Raw genomic sequence first — 25,346 nt, 5'->3', positions numbered from 1 at the left:
GATTCACGGGCTAGATCTTGACGCCCAGCATTAGTTACTGGAGCAACAAGGAAACAAAGCACATGCTGCCCAGTGGCTTCTAGAAGTTCCTCGTCCACAATGTCAAGGACCTGGAGGTGTTGCCGATGTGCAACAAATCTCACCGCGCAGATTGCTCACAGTGTCTACTCCAAGAACCACAAAGCCACTGTGGAAAGAGCAGCCCAGTTGGCCGTCAGAGTCGCCGATCCCAATGCCAGGTTGTGCGGTGAAGAAAATGAATAGACAGCTTATGTGCATGTCATATTTGTGTTCATAAAACCATAAAACTAAAAAAAAAAGAAAAAGTGGCATTGTCTGTATTTGACCACTTTTGATTTATAAAAGAGCAATTTTGTGTCATTCAGCCTAATAATTTAAAGTGTTTGAGGAGTATATTGAAGGCAGATATCCTAAAAGACAAAGCACTAAAGGATGCCTGGAGGGGAGATTGAATTCCTAAGGAAAGCTAGATAGGGCATCAATAAAGGATGGTTTTCATTGGTGGCTTACAAAACCCAGTTGTTATTGTTGTTGTTTTAATTGATCTGTGCGTGGCAGTTTGTGAATCATAGATGTACTTATAAGAGCTTTACTGCAGCATCCCAGAAATCCATTAATTCTTAAAACTCCAAACTCTGCTTTTTTTAAGTGAAACAAATATTACCAGGATAGACTAACAACTTGGTTATGTTTTTTTGGTTTGGTTTTGTTTTTAATGGTGAAGCCACCTGTAAACAAAGAACACATTAGGTGGAGATTATCAAACCTTTAGGCTGAGCATTGCCCCTGATGTATTGTGGCAACTGATTGGCAGGGGAAGAACAGATAAAATGCTCTTCCTAAGCTATGGGGACAGGTTACCTAGTAACCATAGAATGATTAAATTCTGTTCACAGAGCCTTGTTCTCTTAATTGGACAAAAAGATTTAAAGAACACAGCTGGAGAGCAACTGGAGCCATGGAGGACTATCGCAGGTGTCAGTGGGCCTCATATCAGCAGTTCTAGCAGCCTTCACTTAAGGGCCACAGTATGTGATTGAATCCTTTGTTAGTAATAAGCGGCTAAGCTGCCTACAGAGCCAGAATTCTGTGCTCTTCTCACCTATAGGAAAAATGAAGATAAGCTATGGAATGGAACACATTAAATGCAGTGCAAACTCCACGTGGCATTATAGTTCTGAGAGTGATCACTTTCTGTGTACAAGATTGTGTTTGTGCTCAGATATCAAAGTTCTATTCCTTACCAGAACGCAGAGTGGTCATTTGGGGTCAGTATATCCTGTTATTGCTCTCTTTTGTCTGTTAGGCACATACTGCTTTATAGAGAATTATGGTCATTCCGTTCTCCCCTGCTTTGACAGTAAAATTAAGAAAAACCAAGTTCTAGGTTGACAATGATTAAGATTTTTTTTTTTATCCGTTAAGGACCTTTAGGTAACACAATCATTTTTTCCTGTGCTCAAAAAAGAACTCAACATGCATGTCACTAACTGTAATTGGAAAAGCTCTACCTGTGAGTCACTTTTAAAAATGTTTTCCATGGGGCACCTAGCTGGCTCAGTCGGTTGAGCGCCCGACTTTTGATTTCGGCTCAGGTCGTGATCTTAGGGTTATGAGATTGAGCCCCAGATTGGGCTCTGCGCTAGGCGTGGAGCCTGCTTAAGATTCTCTCTCTCTCCCTCTGCCCCTCCCCTCCCCGCTTGTGCTCTCTCTCTAGGAAAAAAAAAAAATGTTTTTCAGGTATACCTTATACTCCTTGAGTAAGATTTATAAGTTAATATTGCCTCGGTTTGGCAGCTTTCCTAACAGGGATGCAACTTAAAATTTTCTTAAAGCCCCCCCCTAGTGACAAACAACAAATTAATCCATAACATGCTAATACCTCCAAGCTGCAAGTTCTGTTTTCTCTTTTAGTATTAGATGAATCAATAGCTACAGTACTTTGATTGGAGAATGACTAAGAGATAGTCAATAGCTCACAGTGTCAAGTGCTCTTCAGTCACCAAAACCTAAGGGATTTTGTTTTGAAACTGAAGTCAACACAAAGTGCACACCCATCCTGTAATTCTACTTCTCTTACTCTGCCCTGTTATCTATTTCTTTTAAAAAATTTTTTCCTAAATATTTGTTTTTGTCCTTCAGGGACTTTAGGGATTAAAATATGTTCATAAGAACTCAATGAATGGAAAAAGATTATCTTGGGCTTTTACATCTTGTTGCTTTTATTGCATTTATTGGATAATCTTCACTGTGGTGTTAAGCATGTCCCAACAGACAAACATGAGTTCCAGGAATCCTCTGAATTATGAAACTAAGGGTTATCTATAAATATATAGATTAAATGTATAAATAATAATATGTTTTTAAAAATGTAAAATAAAATGCAATAAATAAACTATGTATTATATGTATTAGACTATATATTACGGTATGTGTGATATATAGTTTATTTTATTCATATCTCTAGTTCCAAAGGGTTTAGAGCTCCTCCAATAAAATATAGGTTTAATTGAGCCATTAAAAAAGCCACCTGCCTAAGAAAGGGAATTAGAGATAAATAGAAAAATAGGCTATGAATAATGATTGCAACTGAGCATAAATCTTAGTTTCAAGCTTCCTGTCAGCTAAGACAAAAAGGGAAACCCAATAATAAAAGTAAGCATGACAATTCATTAGGGAAGAAAAAGATTTTCCATCTAAAATATATAAATTTCTAGATATCAATAAAAAATACATCATTGGAATAATTTAGTAACATGAAATTCATATTTAAATATACAATAAAAGGTCTTTAGGCATGCCAATTCTCCAAGTCTATTGCACCTGGTAGTGATCCCTCACCAATGGAAGGGTGTTTCTGGGAACTAACTCTACCATAAGCTCATACTGGCTGCATGCATCTGCCTAAGATCACAATTGCCTCTTGGGAATAGCAACCAGAAAGGATCCTCTCTTGTTTATACACACCGAGTGAAAGCCAAAGACAAATTAAATTGAACTTATGATAATATGTTCGCTGCTAAAATTGGAGAGAAAAAAGTAAATTCTTGAAAGAATTGGAACAAAATACTTAAATAATGAAAGTAGATGGCTTCAGTTGAAGTTGGATACCAAGCAATGTTGTCTCCAGAACACTCTCCCGGTCTTGGAGATTCTTTCCTATTCCAAAGCAGTATCTACTTTTCATCCTAAATTTTACTTTCATAAGAGTAGCTGGCATCACCTTTATGTGAATCAAGTCACTGTGTTACCTCTCCCAGGGGTGTTTGCCCTTTAAGCTTTCGCTCTAATTCGATTTAACAGATGCTTACTGGAGGCCTACTATATGCAAGCAAGGTACTTTCCAGATGCTAGTAGTGCAATAAAAGGCTTCATGTTCTTAGATAGGGATTTCAAGCATCAGTGAATAGGTAGGCAAGAGAGTTTTCATTCTCTGGGTAACATCTTACTCTCTGCCCCTGTATCCTTCTAAATGACCTTTGTTGTTGGGGCCACAGAGCCATCACACATACTTACACATTCCTCAAATTTTTAGTCTAATTTTCTCCTTTTCCTAATCTTAGAGAACCAGGAGTTCAGGTGTTACTGTAGCTGAATTTCTGGCTTATTCCCCTTTCCTTGTCAAAGGATTCCTGACTTACTCCCTTATGTCTGAATTTTTCTGATACCCCAGTTTTTCCTTAGAAGAGAGAAAAATATTATGTGTTGAAAACTTCATTTTAGGGGTGCCTGGGTGGCTCAGTTAGTGAAGCATCTGCCTTCGGCTCAGGTCATGATTCCAGGGTCCTGGGATCCAGCCCACATAGGGCTCCCTGCTTAGCAGGAAGCCTGCTTCTCCCTCTCCCACTCCCCCTGCCTGTGCTCTCTCTCGCTGTGTCTCTCTACCTCTGTCAAATATCTTTAAAAAAAGAAAAAGAAAACTTCGTTTTATTCTCCAGGCAGTGTACACAGTAATCCTTGCAACTACAATGTTAGTAGCATCATTTACATTTAAAAAAGGAGGGCCTGAGGCTCAGAGAGGTTTCCAAACAAGGACCCAAGCTGGGAGGTGGCAGAAAAGTTCCACATATCTGACTCCAAAGCCAGTTCTTTTTCCATCACAGCAGCCGTTCTCAAAGGGGGTGCAATTTTGCCCCTCCCCCAAGGAAATTTGGCAATATCTGGAGACATTTTTGTCACAACCAGAGGTGGAGTGGTGGGTTACTACTGTCATCTAGTGAGTGGAGGCCATGGATGCTGCTAAACATCCTACTATGTACAGGGCACCTCCCACAACAAAGAATTATGCACCCAGCCCAAAATGTCCATGGTGCCACTAAGAGAAGCCAGTGCTACATTACAGAATGCTCCCTGCCCTATTCCGATCTTATTTCCAAGGATCCAAAGGTAGGTAACTGCTTCAAAATTAAACAAATTGTAGAAAGCGACAGACCAATCAACACCTTGTTCATACTACAACTCTCTTCCGGAATAAAGAAAAACAGATTGGAGCCTTAAGATGAAAATGCTGGGTGTGGGGAGAGAAGAGGGGTAGAGCACAGTAAGCAGAAAGGAAATGCAAACTAGTTATTGAGTTTAAAAATCAGGATGTAAATGTATAGATTTTTTTCATCCCCAGGATTTTCTTTTTTTAAAGATTTTATTTATTTATTTGAGAGAGAGAGAATGAGAGAGAGAGCGAGTAAATGAGAGGGGGGAGGGTCAGAGGGAGAAGCAGACTCCCTGCCGAGCAGGGAGCCCAATGCAGGACTCAATCCAGGGACTCCAGGATCATGACCTGAGCCGAAGGCAGTCGCTTAACCAACTGAGCCACCCAGGCGCCCCATCCCCAGGATTTTCAATAATAATCCAAATGTTCACGCACTGCTTTGAAATTTAACTATTTGGACCTGGTTAAATTTACCCTGACCTCAACCAACATTTGCGTTTGATTTTTTTTCCGGGACCCAGGGGACGTGGATGCCAGATGAGGCCACCTTGTCTCCTCTTCCCGCAGGGACAAGACCTGCCAGGTGCTGGTGACTTGGCGCCTGACAAGAGCCCGCTCTGTGGACGACTGGCAGGATCCCAGAGCCACAGACAGGCGTTTGGGACACTTTCCCAGCCCACGGCCCCTACCCTCAACTGCTCCCGCCCTCCCTCCGGGTACCCCCGGGGGCGGGGCTGCGGGAGAGCACGTCCCTGCGCCGTGACGTCAGAATCCCAGCGCCTTGGCCCCGGCCCTTAGCAACCGGCCTGGCGACGGTCTCCAGCAGCTGCGGCTCCGCGCCGGCTCCTGCGCGCCAATCGTGTGCTGCGGGGCCCGGCCCGGCCCGGCCCGGGGAAGGACCGAAGGGGACCTAACGTGTCCCCACGGCGGCTGCAAGAGAATCTAAGCATGGATGGCAGCCGGAGAGGTAAAGGGAGCTCTCGTGGTGACGGCAGCCTCGCGCCGGCCCTCACTCCGGGCCTGGGGTCCGGGATGCGGGTCGCGGGTGCGCGGGTCCAGGCAGCGCCCAGGGGGCTTCCGGTCGCCTGTTCAGTCGCTACTGTTGATCCAGGTGTTACCCCGCGCACAGGAGGAGGCCCTCCTTGCTCAGAATCTGTGGCCCTGACTGCTGGGACCCCGGTCGCCTGAACTCGGGAGCATGCAGCCTTTTTTACCTCGGTGGCTCCGAGGCAGAGGAACTAAATTTGGTCTTTGGAGTCAGACCTCCCAGAGCCCCAGATCAAGCCCCGCTGCTCTCCGCAAGGGTGACACCCAATTTCCTCATCTCTCGAATGTGGCAGTAAAACATCCATGTCAGAGTTCTTGAAAATTAAATGCAGATAATATATAACTCCTGGCATATTTTAAGTAATCAGTAAATATGAATTCGTCCTTCTGTAATCACCTCCCTCCCCACAAAACAAGTAACCCAGGGATTCTCTAACTTCAATGTGAATAGGAATCCCCTGGGAATCGTGTTAAAATGCAGATTATGGTTCAGTAGGTCTGGTGGGGGCTGAGATTTTGCATTTCTAATAAGCTGCCAAATGATAAACAGTGTTGCTGGCTACAGTTTTAGTGGCAAAGGACTAATCCATAATCACTGTGTACACCTGCACTTTCCTGAATACTCTCTGGGTCAAGTGGACATCACGGTGGAACTCTTGGGGCCATATAACTTTAAATCTCTGTGAATTGGCTCAATCCAAATAATTTGCATTTTCACATTTTCTCAGCAAGTGGAGTTCTTGCCTCAAGCCAGATAAAGTAATCTCCAGATCCTCCCCCTCCCAATTATCACTTTTAAAAGTATCTTTAAACCAAGCTGCTGGATGGTTCCTTGCAATAAGTCTTGCTTTGAATATGAGTGTGCCTTTATTATGTAATCATTGGTCAAAATAAGTGCTGTTCTGAATATAGGAGATTACTATCCATTGATAGCAAACTGTATATTCTGACACTCTATCAACCTAAACTCCAGAAAAAGCAAACCAACATGCCTTTTTGGTTTTTAGAAATTTTGCAACATAAGCTACCCTTGCTGTGTACCAGAAATAATTCTCAAGCTGTGTCTTGATAGGTATTATCCTCATTTCACAGCAAATAAACTAAGAGATCATAAATAACTTGCCAGGGTCACAGTAAGTGGCAGAACAAGCTTTATATCCAGATGAGGAACATGAACCCCTAAAGCCATTGTTTTTTTATTTACTATCCCATGGCAGAAGTGGGAGTATGAGAAAGGACGTATGTAAAATTTCAATTATACAAGCATACCTCGGAGATACTGCAGAATCTGTTCTACTGCAATAAAGCAGGTATCTCAGTAAAGTGAGTCAAATGAATATTTTGGTTTCCCAGTGTATATAAAAGTTGTGTTTACCCTACACTGTAGTCTATTAAGTATGCAATAACATTATGTCTAAAAAAACAATGTACATGCCCTCATTTAAAAATACTTTATTGCTAAAAAATGCTAACCATTATCTGAGCTTTCAGCAAGTAGTAATCTTTTTGCGGGTGATGGGTCTTGCATTAATGTTGATGGCTGCTGACTGGTCAGGGTGGTGGTTGCTGACCATTGGCGTGACTGTGGCAATTTCTTAAAATGAAACAACATTGGGGGTGCCTGGCATGCTCAGTGGAGCATGTGACTCTTGATCTCTAGGTCATGAGTTTGAGCCCCACGCTGGGTGTAGAGATTACTTTTAAAAAATGAAATCTTTAAAAAAAAAAAGAAGGAAGGAAGGAAAAAGAAGACAACATTGAAGTTTGCCACATCGATTGACCCTTCCTTTCATGAATGATTTCTCTGTAGCATGTGGTATTGTTTGATAGCATTTTACCCACAATAGAGCTTCTTTCAAAACTGGAGTTAATTCTGTCAGCTAAGTTTATGTAGTATTCTAAATCCTTTGTTGTCATTTCAACGATCTTCACAGCATCTTTACCAGGAACAGATTCCATCTCAAGAAGCCACTTTCTTTGCTTGTCTTTAAGAAACAGCTCCTCATCTGTTAAAGTTTTATTGTGAGATTGCAGCAATTCAGTCACATCTTCAGGTTCTACTTCTAATTCTAGTTCTCTTGTTATTTCTGTCACATCTGCAGATACTTCCTCCACTGAAGTCTTGAACCCCTCAGTCATCCATGAGGGTTGGAATCAATTTCTTCCAAATTCATATTAATGTTGATATTATTACTTCTTCCTACAAATCACAAATATTCTTAATGGCATCTAGAATGGTGAATCCTGTCCGGAAGGTTTTCAATTTACTTTGCCCCGATCCATCAGTGGAATGGCAGCTCTAGCCTTATGAAATGTATTTCTTAAATAATAAGACTTGGAAGTTGAAATTACTCCTTGATCCATGGGCTGCAGAATGGATATTGTGTTAGCAGACATGAAAACCTTAATCTCATTGTATATCTCCATCAGAGCTTTTGGGTGACCAGGTACATTGTCAATGAACTTAGTAATATTTTGAAAGGAATCTTTTTCTGAGCAGTAGGTCTCAACAGTAAGCCTAAAATAGCCACTGAGGGGCACCTGCGTGGCTCAGTTGTTAAGCGACTGCCTTCGGCTCAGGTCATGATCCCAGGGTCCTGGGATTGAGCCCTGCATCAGACTCCCTGCTCAGCAGGAACCTGCTTGTCCCTCTTCCTCTCCCCCGGCTTGTGCTCTCTCTCTCTCTTTCTCTCTATCTGTCAAATAAATAAAAATAAAATCTTAAAAAAAAAGAATCCATTGAGCCCACCCAGAGACACCAAAAACAACAACAGCAAAACACCCTATTCATTAAACTGTGTTATAAACAAATGTGCTGTTACATGGGCATTGTTGTTCTATTTATAGAGCACTGACACAGCAGATGTAGCATAATTCTTAAGGGCCCTAGGATTTTCAAAAATGGTAAATGAGCATTGGCTCCAACTTAAAGTCACCAGCTGCATTAACCCCTAACAAGAGAGTCGCCTGTCCTTTGAAGCATTAAAGCCAGGCATGGACTTCTCCTCAGAGACTATGAAAGTCCCGGATGGCATCTTCTTCCAATATAAATCTGTTTCATCTACATTGAAAATCTGTTTAGTGTAGCCACCTTTATTAATTATCTTAGCTAGATCTTCTGGATAATTTGCTGCTTCACCTTATACTTTTATGTTATAGAGATGGCTTCTTTTCCTTAAACCTCATGAACTAACCCCTGCTAGCTTCAGACTTTTCTTCTGCAGCTTCCTTACCTCTCTCAGCCTTCATAGAAATAAAGAGAATTGGGGGCTTGCTCTGGATTGGGCTTTGCGTTTTTTGTTTTTGTTCTAGTTTTTGTTTTCTTGGATTAGGCTTTGGTTTAAGGGGATGTTGTAGCTGGTTTAGTCTTTTATCCAGACCACTAAAACTTTCTACATGTCAGCAATAAGGCTATTTCACTTTCTTATCATTTATGTGTTTCCTGGAACAGCACTTTTAATTTCCTTCAAGAACTTTTCTTTTGTATGTATAACTTGGCTAAGTGTTTGACACAAGGGACCTAGATTTGGCATATCTCAGCTTTGAACATGCCTCCCTCACTAAGCTTAATCATTTCTAACTTGATTTAAAGTGAGATGCATGCAACTGTTCCTTTCACTTGAACACTTAGAGGTCATTGTAGGGTTATTAATTGGCCTAATTTCAATGTTGTTGTTTCTCAGGGAATAGAGAGGTCCAAGAAGGAAGAGATGCGGAGAATGGCTGTTTGATAGAACAGTCAGAACATACAACATTTATCAAGTTCCCCTGGATTCAGATCCAAAATCTGAGTCTATTACACACAATTGTCGAGTAATCTTGGGCAAATTACATGCTTTACCTCTTTGTGCTTCACTGTAAAGTGGGGATAATGATAATACCTATCTCATAGGATTGTTGTAAGGATTAAATGAATTTATAGCTACCAAGTGCTTAGAACAGTACCTGCCTGGCACAGTTAGTATTCAGTATATTAGCTTTTGACTATAAGTGAAGAAACCCAATTCAAACTGGTTTAGAGATTTTCAGCTCCTGTAAAGAAACGTCTAGTAACGTCTAGTAATGTCAAACATGGTTAGATTCAGGGACTCAAATGAAATTACTGTCTTCCATTTCTCTCTGTTAGGCTTCATTCTCAGACAGGTTCCCTATATGGTACAAGACAACCACTAGGAATGCCAGGCTTCTTTGTCTTACGCTGGGCTCCAGCCCAGTAGAGAGAGTATCTCTTTCCTGATAGTTCCAGTAAAAGTCCCAGGATTGTGTGTCATTGGCTGGATTTGGATCACATCCTTATTCCTGATTCACTGAACATAACTGGTCAGATTTGGGTTATATGCCCACCCCTGAGCTGTGGGATAAGCTCTACTTGAATTACTTGGGCTAAAAGTAAGGCAAGAGTGGTTCCCCAAGTGCAAGTTGAAGGCCCTATTTCCAGATAAAGGGACATGGGATTCTAGGCAGGCAAAATGTGAGACACTTTGTTTTCCCCCAGAGAAACAAGGTTTTCTGAATAAAAAAAAATAAAATAAAAAAAAAAAGAAACAAGGTTTTCTGGAGAGGTTTTATTGGTCATTCTGCTTTCTTTGTGTGTTTAGGTCTCAGATCCCCTTCTTTCCTTGTAGAAACAAACTATGCTAATTTCATGACTGTCATTACCAACTGAAATGGTATCACCTTGACCTCTCTTGTTCTAAATAATAAGTTAATTTTTTTCCTTCCTGCCCTCTAGCCTGTGATAGAGAAGGATCTTCTCAGATAATCAGATCTCAAGTATTTTTTATTTTAGTCTGTTCTAGCAGGCTTTGTTCTCTGGTCCTGGATTTTAGTTCTATCTCGATACCTCTCTTTCCATTTTCAATCATCCACATTTCTTCCAGACTTTGTGTCCCTTCCACACCTTAGCTTATAGCAGCCCATCTGATAGCAGACTGACCATTTTACCATCTTAAAAACATATCTTAGGGATACACTATTCTTACTTTGCGTGTTAAATTCCATTAAAATCTATAACTCAGCCTTCTTATCTTGAAGGTTACTCCTCAAAACACAATTCACTTTTAGGGGAGAGAAATTAATTTTGTGATGAGGTATATATCTAATTTTCTGACATTCCATCTTGTCTGAAAGATGAGGCGCTGACTTTAGGGGAGATAGCAAGGATCCAAACAAGAGCGTAAGGGGTTGGACGAGATGAACCTTACATCTTTTAATAATTAAGTTCTGATTCTGACATTTTTATACATATATTTTACATAGAGTAACATTGTATAATTTCTAATTTACTAAACTACTTTGAGAGGATTACTTTCTTAAAATTATTTTTAAGAACAGACTTACTTATGATTAACTGAAATAGTTAATGTATATGTGTTAACTCAAAATCTCACTTCTATATCTCAGAATCATTAAAAAATCTGGTAGGTCAGTGGTGTACAGAATAAAATTAATATATATCAAATAACATAAGTGAGGTATTTGTCATTTTATCCAGTGAAACTAAAGTCTCAGGGTACAGCTGTTCTGAGAACAACTTATTTTCTTAAAAGAGAAAGCTTTTTATCTTCTACAGCAATAGAATTTTTGTCTGTCTGATGTATCATTGCGATTAGTATCATGATTGAATAAAATTTTAAACAATTGTGATAGTTAAAATCAAAGATACAGTTATTATTTTTAAATATTCAATATTGTTGTTTCTGTACAACTTGTGTTTGATTTATCCTAATTTATATTTTTTTGTTAAAAGTCAGAGCAACCTCTGTCCTTCCCAGATACGGTCCACCATGCCTATTTAAAGGACACTTGAGCACCAAAAGTAACGGTAAGTGAGGTATTTAAGTGGTAAAAGATTACGTGTTAAAAGGTTGACTGTTTCCTTTATTTGTAAAGTGTAAGACATGATGAAAAATTACTTCATTTAATCAGTATTGAACTTCATATTGTTAATTACAATTAAATATTATAGGAATTCTTGAGATGAGGGAATTTAGGAAGCCATCCTTTCAAAGTAGTGTTGTGCCCAGGATGTGGCCCTGGCCTCTGCCTGCTCCCTCTTGCGGCTCCAGCCCCGCTCTCCTCTGTGCCGGCAGACCTCCCTGGCTTCCGGCATGCCTTCCTTGGTGAAGTGGTGATTAGGGGGTTAGTTAAAGACACTGGCACTAAAAAGGAAAAGTTGTGCAGAGAAAAAGAGCACTTGAAAAATACATTTTGTATCAGGAGTAAACACCTGTGATTTTACTTTTCCAACTGGATTTCTGGATTCTATGAGAAAGAAATCTGTATTTTCTGTATTTTCACATTTTAAAGCCTTTAAATTTTTAATGGGAACTTAAAATATATTTTTATAATGATAGATTCAAAATTTAAACTGGGTTTTTTAAGGCAAAATAATTGAAAGTCTTTTTTTCCTTATTTACATGAAAAATCTTTGATACTGGTTCCTCTAAAAGTGAAAGAAGGATCACATTTTCAGTTAACTTATTTCTTGTAATAAAATATATGTACACATAGATCAGAGTCATCAATGTTGAAAAATTATTTTTAACTAAAAATTTAAAACTAGATGTAAAGAATACATACATTAGAAAAGCAGAAGGAACAACAATAAGTAGTTGGCTAACTTTTTTTTTAAGAATATATGTGCAACTACAAAAAAAAAAAAGAATATATGTGCAGAACTGGTACAGTTTTAGTGGATCTAAGTAGGAGGCTGCCTGGGTTCTCGTCAGCTGTGGGACCTTGAAGACCTTATTCACATCTCTCTACCTTAGTTTCCATTTCTATTAAATGGTGATAATAATGACTAAATGAGTGTTTACCTGTTAAGAGCTTAGAACAATGCATGCATGGTACCTAGTCAATAAATTTTAATAGTAGTAATAGTATCAAGCTTATCATTATTGTACATCCTTGTATTATGCATAGAATTTCCCTAGAAGGATGCATAAAGTTAGTAGCAGAGTATACTTCTGGGAAGGGAGGGGAGGGGTCATGGCAGGAAGTTCAGTTATTTTTCAATCTTTGTATGCCGTTTTAGCTGTTGACTTTTTAAAACTGTATGTGTGTATTCTCAAAATCAGCTTTTAATGTTTAAAAGTTATGCCTACATTTATTTACATTTTATACATTTATACTTACATAAATTTCTAAGATTTCTTTTAAACAGTTTAGATGAGATTGAGAAGTTTAATGTCATAGAATTTCTATGTGACTGTATTTGTCTTAAGATAGTCCTAATATTTCAAGAAGAGTGCGGTAAACTGATGGTGTTTTCAGGTGTAAAATTAGAAGTTGCCTCTCGGAAAAGAATCTTTGCATAGTATTTGAGTTTCAAATTTGATTTATTCAACTATTAACAATGCTAACATTTTACAATCAGGCAAGTGGCTAAACATTTTTACGAGATTGAGGCCTGTCAATAAGAAACAGTTTTGTAAATACAGTGATAGATTATATTCTAGAATCTCTTCCCAAACTCTCAGTCTTAGAAAGGTTTGAACCCAAGTAGTCAATAGCTTGTCAGTTATCAGTGCAAGATTAAGGCTAGGACATGTTCAGCATCACAGATACGTCAGTATGTTCATTGGTTAATTTTCAGAACATTTTATAAAAATGAGCTTAATAATCAGTATCTTGTTTATCTCATGATGATTTTTATATTCTAAATACATAATGATTAAATATGTTTTAATTTTTAGCTTTTTGCACTGACTCCTCCTCTCTCAGACTAAGTACTCTCCACCTGGTCAAGAATCACATGGCTGTTCACTATAATAAAATCCTTTCAGCCAAAGGTAAAAATGTGCAAATGTGAACTTTCTATACCCAGTTTAAACGTCAGCTTCCTTTCTAATTAGGGTAAATCTGTAGCAAAAATGAATATATATATAAATGGATTTGTGTTTGGTGTGGTGAGATATCAACTGTTAACTCTAACTTTTATATGTAGAAAATTCAGAATGCCATTTTTATTAACTATATTTGATATCTGTATAATAACTACATTATTTCATTTTACCTGTGTTATCCGTAACACATTTTTGTGGTTAGATATTGATCTTAATATAATAAGTTTGTAATCTGCTTTTTTGTTTTCAAATCTACTATAGAAATCGTACAAAGAGGATGCCAGCTATTACTTTTTTCTTTTTTGTTGCTTTATTGAGATAATAATATACAATAAAATGCGCTAATTTTAAGTGTACCGTTAAGTGTTTTGGAACATATATACATTTGTATAATCACCACAACAGTCATCCTATAACAGGGATCGGCTAACTACAGCTCGTAGGCCAAATCCTCCTGCCACTTATTTTTGTACAGCTCTTGAACTAAAAAATGATATTTATATTTATGTTATTAAATGGTCAGAAAAAATCAAAAGAACAATATTTCGGGGCACCTGGGTGGCTCAGTTGGTTAAGCGACTGCCTTTGGCTCAGATCATGATCCTGGAGTCCCTGGATCGAGTCCCGCATTGAGTCCCGCATTGCATCTGGCTCCCTGCTCAGCGGGGAGCCTGCTTCTCCCCCTGACCCTCCCCCATCGTGTGCTCTCTCTCATTCTCTCTCTCACAAATAAATAAATAAAATCTTAAAAATATATATATTTCATAACATGTGAAAGTCACATGAAATTCAAATTTCATTGTCCCTAAGTAAACACAGTCATGTTCATTCTCGGATATATTGTCTGTGGTGGCTTTTGCTCTAACGAGCAGAGTGGACTAATTGTGACAGAGGCCATAATCACTCTGTAAAGCCTGAAGAATTTACCATCTGTCCCTTTGCAGAAAACATTCACTGACCCCTGATACAGAACATTCCCATCACCCTAAAAAGTTCTCCCTAGTCCTTTGCAATCAATCTCTTCCCCCAATCCCTGGCAACCACTTATCTGCTTTCTATCACTATAGTTTTGCCTTTTCTAGAATTTCATATAAATGGAATCATACACTGTGTATCATTTTGTGTCTGGCTCCTTTCAATTAGCTAATGTTCTGGAGACTAATCCATGTTGGTATGTACATCTGTAATTCTTCCTTTTTATTGTTAAGTAGTTTTCCATTCAATGAATATACTACAATTTGCTTATGAATTCATCAGTTGGTGGGTATTTGGATTGTTTCGACTCAATTTTGGCCATTAGGAATAAAGCTGCTATAAGCATTCGCGTACAATCTTTGAACATGTGCTTCCTTTTCACGCTGATAAATGTATCACTACGAGTGGAATTGTGGGGTAAAATGGTAAGTATGTTTAACTTTATAAGAAACTGCCTGTTTTTCCAGAGTGAGTGCCATTGTGTGTTTCTGTCACTTCCGCATTCTCACCAGCACTTCCTTTGCCAGCCTTTGGCAGTCCTGCAGCCATTCTAGTTGAGATTTAGGTCGCTCATCAGGGCTTTAGCTTGTATTTCCCTAATGCCTAATGATGTTGAGCAACTTTTCTTGTGCTTATTTGCTATCTGTTCAGATCTTTTGCCCATTTTTAAAAATAAGTTGTTTCTTTTTTTAAAGATTTTATTTATTTGACAGAGAGCATAAGTAGTGGAAGCAGCACGCAGAGGGAGAGAGAGAAGCAGGCTCCTGCTGAGCAGGGAGCCCGACCTGGGGCTCGATCCCAGGTCCCCGGGATCATGACCTGAGCCAAAGGCAGACGCTTAACTGACTGAGCCACCCAGGCATCCCAAGTTGTTTGTTTCTTAATGTTAAATTGTGAGAGTTCTTTGTATATTAAATACAGATCCTGTATCAAATACGTTTTCTCCCAGTCTGAGACTTATCTTTTCATTTTCTTTTTAAAATTTTTATAATGAAATAATTTTAGACTTATAGAAAAGTTGTGAAAATAATATGGTGTCACAGAAACCCTTCACCCAGCTTTCCCTAATGTTAAAATCTTATATAACCACAGTACAGTTATTAAAACTAGCAAATGAATATTGATAGAATACTATTAAGTACAGATCTTATTTGAATTTCATCAGTTTTTCACCAGGGTCTTCTAAAAATTTTTGTTTTCTCATTTGAAGAGCTAAGTTTATAAATCTTAGTTTGCATTTTATGAAGTTTATATTTTTAAATGACTGAGAAATCTAAAGATAAATTGTATTTTGTGACATGTGAAATCAAGTTCAGCTTTTCAATTGCTTTAATAGTTTATACTTTCCATATCCTGTTTAAGAAAACTTTTCCTAATCTTAGGTCAGTAAGATTTTCTTATGTGTTTTCTTCTAGAAGTGTAAGTTCTAACTCCTACGTTTAAGTTTGTGATCCATTTTGAGTGAGTTTTTATATAAAGTATCAGTTTTTTTGCCTATGAATATCCAGATATTCCCAGTACCACTTGTTGAAGAGATTGTCCTTTCTGTGTTGAATTGCCTTTGCAGTTTTTGAAAGACAGCTGACCCATATTGGAGGGTAAATTTCTGGACTTCTCGGTTCTGTTCTAGATCTTATATGGGCACCTGGGTGGCTCAGTCCGTTAAGCGCCTGCCTTCAGCTCTGGTCGTGATCTCTGGGTCCTGGGATCAAGCCCCACATCAGGCTCCTTGATCAGCGGGGAGCCTGCTTCTCCCTCTGCCTGCCATTCCGCCTGCTTGTGCTTGCTCTCCCCCCAACCCGTATCAAATAAATAAATAAAATCTTTAAAAAAAAATACCATACTGCCTTAATTACTGTAGTATTACAATAAGTCTTGAAATCAAGTAGTGTAGAGCCTCTTATTTTGCCTTTTTGGGGGGAGCTTGTTTTGGGACTCCAATTACAGGTATGCTAAGTGCATGATAAAGGTAGGTTAGGTCACTGATGCTCTGTGCATTTATTTTCCAATCTTTATTTACTCTGTTTCATTTTAAGTAGTTTATATTGCTATGTTTTCAAGTTTTCTAATACTTCCTTCTACAGTACCCAGTGAGCTATTAATCCCAACCAGTGTATTTTTTATCAAGGGTATTATATTTCTTATCTCTAGAAGTACCATAAAGATCAAAACAAGGAACTGGAAATTCTGGAACTTTTTGTGCTTTTCACATCTGATATTTGTTCATTTATAACTATTAAGAATATTATTAAACAACTGATTTTTTTTTCTTTCAGCTGCAGTAGACTGCTCGGTTCCATTAAGCATGAGTGCCAGCATCAAATGTAAGTTATTTTTCACATACTGACTTTTAAAAAACACTAATGGTTAGATGAGTAATGGAGATGAAGGAGGGCACTTGTGATGAGCGCTGCGTGTTATCTGTAAGTGATGAATCACTGACCTCTGCTCCTGAAAGCAGTATTTCACTGTATGTTAAATAAATATTTAAATAAAACATTTTTAAAAACCTTGTGGTAAACTATACATAACATAGAATTTACCATTGTAACCATTTGTAAGTCTAACCATTTTAACCATTTCAGTGGCATTAGCTATGTTCATACTATGGTACAACTGTCACCACTACCCATTTCTAGAACCTTCTTATCTTGCAGAACTGAAACTCGTACCCATTAAACCGTAACTACCTTGTAACTATCATTCTGTTTTCTGTCTCTGACTCTGACAACTCTGGTACCTCATGTAAGTGGAATCATCAGGTAGTTTTCCTTTTGTGACTGGCTTATTTTACCTAGCATAATGTGCTTGAATTTCATCTGTGTTGTAACATATGTCAGAATCTCCTTCCTTTTTAAGGCTTTTTTGTTTATACAATCGTAAGTCAGTAGACACTTGGGTTGTTTCCACCTTTTGTTTATTTTTAATAATTCTCCTGTGGAGGGGCGCCTGGGTGGCTCAGTCGTTAAGCGTCTGCCTTCGGCTCAGGTCCTGATCCCAGGGTCCTGGGATCGAGCCCTGCATCGGGCTCCCTGCTCTGCGGGAAGCCTGCTTCTCCCTCTCCCACTCCCCCTGCTTGTGTTCCCTTTCTCACTGTGTTTCTCTCTGTCAAATAAATAAATAAAATCTTTAAAAAAAAAAAATTCTCCTGTGGACATGGATGTGCAAATATCTCTTTGAGACCCTGCTTTCCATTCTTTTGGGTATATGCCCAAAAATGGAATTGCTAGATCATACGGTAATTCTATTTTTAATTTTTTGAGAAACCACCATAGTATTTTGTACAGCATCTGCATCATTTTGCATTTCCACCAATAGTGTGCAAGGCCTCCAGTTTCTCCACATCCTCCCCAACACTTGTTATTTTCTGTGTTTTTGATTGTAGCCATCCTAGTAATGGATGTTGGTATATTGCCTTTTGAGGAAGCATTTTCTAACTTTTAAAAATTATCCATAAATAAAAGAAGCTTGTATTTCTAAGTTTAAGAACTTAGAATTGAGCCCAGGCTTTGCCACTAAATTGCTGCATAACTTTGGATAAATTATTTAACTTCTCTGGATTTCATTATTCCTACATACAAAAATTTGGATGGTACTAAAAGGCTTACCAAGGTAAAGTTCTAGGATTCTGTGATTCTAACTTCCCTTGGTTTATTAAGGTTACTGAATGATTCATTAAAACTACCATAACTGGCACTTTTCTTCAGATAAATACTGTCTACTATTTGTATCCTAATAGCTAAACTGATGAACTTGATAGTATCTGGAAATCCATATTGACTGAAGTTTTCTAAATAACCTCTACTAAGGAAATAATCAGACTCCAAAATTTGAAATTCCTATTTTAAAATGTTCTAAAAGATACCATTTGAGGCCTTTGTTTGAGTTCAAGTCAGGAAATATATACTTAAAAATAGCAAAAGGACATAGATATCATAGCCTAAGAGAGGATTTCTATATTAGAAAATAAGTATCAGCCCAACGTGTAGTGCATGCTAAGTGGTGAATGAAAGAAAGAATAGGTAGAGAAATGCCCCTTAGGTGCAGTCTGGGAAAGATCAAAGACAGCAGGATCAGTTGAACCCGATCTCTTCTTATAGACCTTCTTAGTGGAAGAGCTAGGACTTTTAAGCTGAGCCAGTTGCCCCCAGCTGCCATTCAGTGAGCATGGTGTCCTCGTAGGCCCCATGCTTGGCACTTTGTATTCCCCCCCTTTTGTTCCTTTATTTGTAACAGGCCCTAGTGTGGGCTCTCATATCTGTGAAGGAATCTTGGAGGTCAAATAATTTTAGAAGAGGGGCAGAGGCATTTTAGGCAAGAGTCCAGACTTAAATATATATATTGAAAGACCAGATTGACCACAGCATAAAAGTTATGTGGGCGAGTCATTTTACCTCTTACCCTCCTTTCTTGTAAAATGAAAGGTAATTAGATAATCTCTAAGGATTCTTCCAGATTTTTAATTCCTGTGGTGTATTCTTTTTCTTCTGTATCATATTAATGATATTTTTATAGCACAAAAAACTGGTTCAGTGTTTACCAACTTAAAAAATCTGAACCATTTGGGGCGCCTGGCTGGTCCATCAGTAGAGCATGTGACTTTTGATCTCAAGGTTCGTTGAGTTCGAGCCCTATGTTGAGTGTAGCGATTACTATAAACACACAAACAATACATAAATAAACAATACATAAATTTAATCTTCAAAAAAAATCTGAATCATTTCAATTAAGATGTTTTTACCCTTTGCTGTTAGATTGTTTTGATAAGGAATAAAGGAATTCCTAACTAAAAAAAAAAAAATGTTTTACCCAATTGTATTATCAGATAATCTTCTTTAACTAGGATCACGTCTAAATGGGAAAGTTTTGCTAAATTTTCACACTGATACTAATTTCCTGAACAATAAATATGTAAAATAAGATTATCTCTTTTTTTATTTAGATTGAGTAATAAAAAGCTTGCCTGAATGTATGTATGAATCCTCTTACTGAACCAAACCCTGGGATCTAAGATCCATGTTCACCAATTTAAAATAATCAGGCATTTTGCATAATATTTTGTTTAGTTCACTAGAGTTTATTCATTGATTAATTCAGCAAATATTAGGCACCTACTATGTGCTAGATACTGTTCCAAGGGCCCTTAGAACAAAAGGAGGTGGAGGTGAAAAAAGTACCTGCTTTTATAGAGCTTACATTCTAGTTGAAGGAGACAAATGATGAGAAAATACAAAAAAAAAAAATAAGTAAATACAGAATATGTCAGAGAGTGACAAATGCAATGGAAAAAAACCAAGCAGGATAAGGGAGATTGAGAGTCGTCTTGGGAGAGAAGGCCTCACTGAGAAAGTGAGCAGAAACCTGAAAGAATTAAGGGAGAGGCAAGTGGGTTAGATGGGGGAAGAAGAACAATCAAGGAAATAGCAAGTACGAAAGCCTTGGAATGGCACTGTGATTGGTGTGTTCAGGGAACAGCAAAGAAAGCTATCTAGCTGATGTGAAGTGGGCCAGCTGAAGAGTGTTAGGAGAAGAAGTTATTGAGGTGGGACAGAGAGAACAGACTTGGTGGGCTGTAATCAGTGCAAGTGCTTTGCCTTTGACTCTGCATGGAATTGGAAGCCACTGGAGGGTCTTGAGTAGAAGAGTAATAGAGCCAGTTTAACTTTTAAGAGCATCTCTCTGGCTACTGAGTTGAGAATAGCCTGTAAGGGGCAATGGTAGAAGCAGAATGACTAGTTAGGAGACAGGAATGCAGATAAGAAGTAATGGTGAGTTGGGGCACCCAGCTGACTCAGTCAGAGCATGTGGCTCTTGATCTTGGGGTTATGAGTTCAAGCCCCACTTTGGGCATATGTTACAGGATTTTTGTCCCCTTAGTGCCCATGGTTCTTGGTCCCGCCACTTTGAAGAATGAAGAGGTAGACCAGACAGAGTGGTGGGCAGCAAAGCAAAGTTTACTGAACAATAGTAGTACAGAGCTCCTGAAGAGGGAGGGGACTCAAGAGGGGTGCCCTTTGAGCTTCTAAGTGTAGGGGTTTTTATAAACTCATGAAATTATCGTAAGCATCCTGAATGTGGGCCCTTGTGGATTGGCTGCTTAGGTGTGCCAATCAGGGCTTTGATCATGCACCCATCCACCGATCAGGTTATTGTTCACGTGTTGGTGATCTTGTGGGCTGACATTTGGAGACGAAGTGATAGTGACCAATGTTTTATGGTTAATTGTTTTGTTTCAGGATGTTTTGCAAAAGCCATTTTTGCAAAAGCTGCTAGACAGTGTGCTCTTGTAGTCTTGTCTAAGCTGCAAAACAGGTGGTCTTGTCTAAGCTGCAAAACCGCAATAGTGCAGTTTTGTCTTAGCTGTCCCAGCTTTTTGCTTTCTTTTTGGGGACCCTGGCTCTGACTACCTAAGTGTCCAACTAACTCCTAACACAGAACTTACTTAAATTAAAAGAGGGAGGGAGGAAAGGAAGGAAGGAAGGAAGAAAGAAAGAAAGATTTGAGAATTGACAGCATATAGGTTGTATTTAAAGAATTGCTCCTATTTTTTGTTTTTGCAATTTAAATTTAGCTAGTGCTTATTTATCCAGGGTACTTTCTGCTTTCAGTCAGTTGAGACAAGAGGTTTTCTTTTTTTGCCACGTAAATGAAGAAAATTGTGATGGCTAGAAGAATTACAAAGATTGTTATCACCAAACTAAAGTGTAATTAATAATCATTATTCTTGTGTTATAGAGCTGATGTTCATTATAATTAATATAACTAACTTAGAAACAGATTTTATAGACACTTAAAAAAAGAAATCTCTGGGTTTGAGCCATCTGTTTTTATAAGATACTCTTCTAACAGACTACTGACTCAATCATTTCAATCTTCATAGTATCTAAGCTAGAATAGCTCTACATAGTTTATTGAATTGTTTAAATAATCCCATATTCGAGGGGCACCTGTGTGGTTCGGTGGGTTAAGCATCTGACTCTTGGTTTCGGCTCAGGTCATGATCTCAGGGTCTTGGGATTGAGCTCCATGTCGGGCTCTGCGCTCAGCAAGGAGTCAGCTTGAGGATTCTCTTTCCCCCTGCCCCTCCCCCAGCTCGTGTGTGCCTGCTGGATCACGCTCTCTCTATAAAATAATCTTTTTTAAAAATCCCATATTCGAATGCATTAAAAGACTTTACTTTTTATAGCAGTTTTATTGACAAATGATTTGCATACCTCACTATTTTAGGGGCTTCTGGCTGGCTCACTTCGGTAGAGCATGTGACTCTTGATCACAGGGTCATAAGTTCAAACCCCATTGGGCATAGAGCTTCCTTACTTAACTAACTAGATAAATAAGATTCACTGATTTTTACTAAGTTTAAAAGTTGTACAGACATCATGACAACCCAATTTTAGAACATTTGTGTCAGCCCAGAAAGATCCCTTATAACCATTTGCAGCTGCTCTCTCTTCCCACCCCTGGCTTCAGGCAACTACTAATCTACCTTTTTTCTCTATAGATTTGCCTTTTCTGGACATTTCATATAAACTGAATATGTGGTTTTTTGCATTACAGTTTTCACTTAGCATAATGTTTTTGAGATTCATCTGTGTCATAATTTGTCAGTACTTCATTCCTTTTAATTGCTAAATAGTATTACATTGTATGGATAATACTACATTTTGTCTATTCATCAATTGATGGATATTTGCATTATTTCTGGGTTTTTTGGCTATTATGAATAGTGCTGCTAAGAACATTCAGAATGGAACTGCTAAGTCTTATGGGAAAATTATATTTAATTTTTTGAGAAACTGCCAAAGTCTTTTCCAAAGGGGCTGTACCATTTTACCTTCTCACCTCCAACATATCCCTGCTAACACTTGTTATTAACTCCCTTTTTTTTTTTTTTTTTAGTTTATTTTTTTAGTAATCTCTACACCCAGTGTGGGGTTCAAAGTCCTGACCCTGAGATCAAGAGTTGCATGCTCTTCCAGCTAAGCCAGCCAGGTGCCCCCCCATTGACTCCCGTTTTGATTTTAGCCATTCTAGTGGGTGTGAAGTGGTATCTCATTATGGACTCAATTTGCATTTTCCTCATGACTAATGATGTAGAGCATTTTTTTGTATGCTTATTGGCCATTTGCATGTTTTTGATAAATATTCAAGTCTTTTGTCCACATTTTTTAGAGGAGGTGGAGGCTGGCAAGAGGGAGAGGGAGAGAGAAAATCTTAAGCAGGCTCCACATCCAGCATGGAGCCCGATGTGGGGCTCAGTCCCATGACGCTAAGATCATGACCTGAGCAGACATCAAGAGTCGGACACTTAACTGACTGAGCCACCAGGCACCCCTGTCCATTTTTTAATTGGGTTGTCTTATTATTGAGTTGTGTATTATTTATATATTTTACATGGAATCCTTTATTAGCTATATGACTTGCAAGTATTTTTTTCCCCATCTATGGCTTGCCTTTTTATTTTTTTAAGGATGTGTCTTTAGAAAAAGTTTAAAAGGCGCCTGGCTGGCTCAGTCTGTAGAGCATGTGACTTTTGATCTCCGGGTTGTGAGTTCGAGCCCCATGTTCAGTGTAGAGATTACTTTAAAATAAAACCTTTTTTAAAAAGTATAAAATTTTTCATTTTAAGTCTAATTTTTTTAACTGCTTGTACCTAAGAAACCTTTGCCTCACCCGAAGTCCTAAAGATTTACTCTTCTTTTTCTAAGAGTTTTATAGTTTAAGCTCTCACATTTAAGTCTGTGATACATTTAGAGTTGATTTTTGTGTATGGTATGAAGAGGCATTACTTAAATGAACAGGTTGGACAGATTTGGTAATATGAAAGTATTTAAAAATTGATAGTCTTGAGGACTCTGTTGAGGATTTTTTTACTCACTTGTTTTACCTATAAGTAAGATAATAGATCTTTTTTTTTAATAATTTTGTATTTTTCTACCATTATTTTTTTAAAAAGATTTTATTTATTTGACAGAGAAACAGCAAGAGAGGGAACACAAAGAGGGGGAGTGGGAGTGGGAGAAGCAGACTTCCCGCCAAGCAGGGAGCCCAACGCGGGGCTTGATCCCAGGACCCTGGGACCACGACCTGAGCCAAAGGCAGATGCTTAACTGACTGAGCCAGCCAGGCACCCCAAGATAATAGATCTGACAGAGAAAATTCTATTTAATTCACTCCACAGATATTATCTGTGGTAATGTAGTTAATACATTAACAATAATTAATAATAATAATTAATATGTAATATTTTGTATTATATATTACATATATAATAGTTAATAACTAATCAGGCATTTGAGGATAGAATAAGCTGAAAGTAACACAGTTGACACCAACAGTTGACACAGTTGGGGCACCAACCCCCCCACATAGTCAAAAATCCCTGTATAACTTTTGACTCTCCAAAAACTTAACTACTAAGAGCCTACTGTTGACCTTACTGATAACAGTCATGTAATACATGTCACACACAAAGTATGTATATATGTATATATTGTATTGTTACAATAAATTAAGCTAGAGAAAAAATGTTATTAAGAAACTCACAAGGGTGGCACCTGGCAAGCTCAGTTGGCAGAATATGGGACACTTGATCTCGGGGTTATAAGTCAGAGTACCATGTTGGCTGTAGAGAATACTTAAAAATAAAAAATCTTTTTAAAAAAATGGCCAAGTTACTAATTAGGTTTAGAAAAAAAAAATCACAAGGGAGAGAAAATACATTTACAGTACAGTGTTGTAAAAAATCCACATATAAGTGGACCCATGCAGTTGTTCAAGAGTCATCTATATTCAGTCCACCTTTTAAAATAATAAATATATTTACTTTATCATGCTTATTTTTTAATAATTATAGTTCAAACTTTATTAGTTTGTTTTTTAAGCTTATAGTAATTTATATAAATTCTGATTCAAATCAAAGTGATTTGAAACTTAAAATTATCTTGTCCATTAAATTGGGATAAATTCCAATTTAAAAAGTATATGATAAATTTTTAATTTATATGAAAATACAAGTCATTTCGATTATGGTTAACCTTACATTTAACTTTGAAATTTTTTTTAATTTAATTTAATTTTATTATGTTATGTTAGTCACCATACATCACTAGTTTTTGATGTAGTGCTCTACAATTCATTGTTTTCGTGTAACACCCAGTGCTCCATGCAGTACGTGCCCTCCTTAATACCCATCACCGAGCTAACCCATCCCCCAACCAACCTCCCCTCTAAAACCCTCAGTTTGTTTCTCACAGTCCATAGTCTCTCATGGTTCGTCTGTCCCTCCGATTCCCCCCCTTCATTTTTCCCTTCCTTCTAATGTCCTCCATATATTCCTTATGTTCCACAAACAAGTGAAACCATAGGATAATTGACTTTCTCTGCTTGACTTATTTCACTTAGCATAATCTCCTCCAGTCCCATCCATGTTGATGTAAAGTTGGGTATTCATCCTTTCTGATGGCTGAGTAATATTCCATTGTATATATGGACCACATCTTCTTTATCCATTCGTCTGTTGAAGAGCATCTTGGCTCTTTCCACAGTTTGGCTATTGCAGACATTGCTGCTATGAACATTGGGGTGCATATGGCCCTTCTTTTCACTACATCTGTGTCTTTGGGGTAAATACCCAGGAGTGCAATTGCTGGGTCATAGGGTAGATCTATTTTTAATTTTTGGAGGCACCTCCACACTGTTTTCCAAAGTGGCTGTACCAACTTGCATTCCCACCAGCAGTGTAAGAGGGTTCCCCTTTCTCCACGACCTCTCCAACATTTGTTGTTTCTTGCGTTGTCAATTTTTGCCATTCTGACTGGTGTAAGGTGGTATCTCAGTGTGGTTTTGATTTGAATTTCCCTGATGGCTAATGATGATGAACATTTTTTCATGTGTCTGTTAGCCATTTGTATGTCTTCTTTTGAGAAGTGTCTCTTCATGTCTTCTGCCCATTTTTTTGACTTGATTATTTGTTTTTTGGGTGTTGAGTTTGAGTAGTTCTTTATAGATCTTGGAAATCAGTG

At 38.1% G+C, this 25,346-nt stretch overlaps 1 protein-coding gene across 1 annotated transcript in view; it reads left to right on the top strand.

Moving 5' to 3' along the window:
- The first annotated feature begins 5,242 nt into the window (after nucleotides 1–5,242).
- The window catches only part of SPATA7 (spermatogenesis associated 7), a 29,318-nt gene continuing 9,214 nt past the window's right edge, over nucleotides 5,243–25,346 (top strand). Inside the window, exons 1-5 of the mRNA XM_081829742.1 lie at nucleotides 5,243–5,417; nucleotides 11,247–11,321; nucleotides 13,198–13,293; nucleotides 16,599–16,646; nucleotides 16,908–17,004. Of these exons, the coding sequence (XP_081685868.1) occupies nucleotides 5,399–5,417; nucleotides 11,247–11,321; nucleotides 13,198–13,293; nucleotides 16,599–16,646; nucleotides 16,908–17,004 (335 nt within the window). The 5' untranslated portion in view covers nucleotides 5,243–5,398. The remainder of the gene's footprint in view (nucleotides 5,418–11,246; nucleotides 11,322–13,197; nucleotides 13,294–16,598; nucleotides 16,647–16,907; nucleotides 17,005–25,346) is intronic.

The sequence above is a fragment of the Leptonychotes weddellii genome, chromosome 9 (assembly GCF_054177405.1).
Source record: "Leptonychotes weddellii isolate Sample4059 chromosome 9, ASM5417740v2, whole genome shotgun sequence".
Lineage (NCBI taxonomy): Eukaryota > Metazoa > Chordata > Mammalia > Carnivora > Phocidae > Leptonychotes > Leptonychotes weddellii.
Note: the sequence above shows the minus strand (reverse complement) of the source record. Positions and strands in the feature narration are given on the sequence as shown.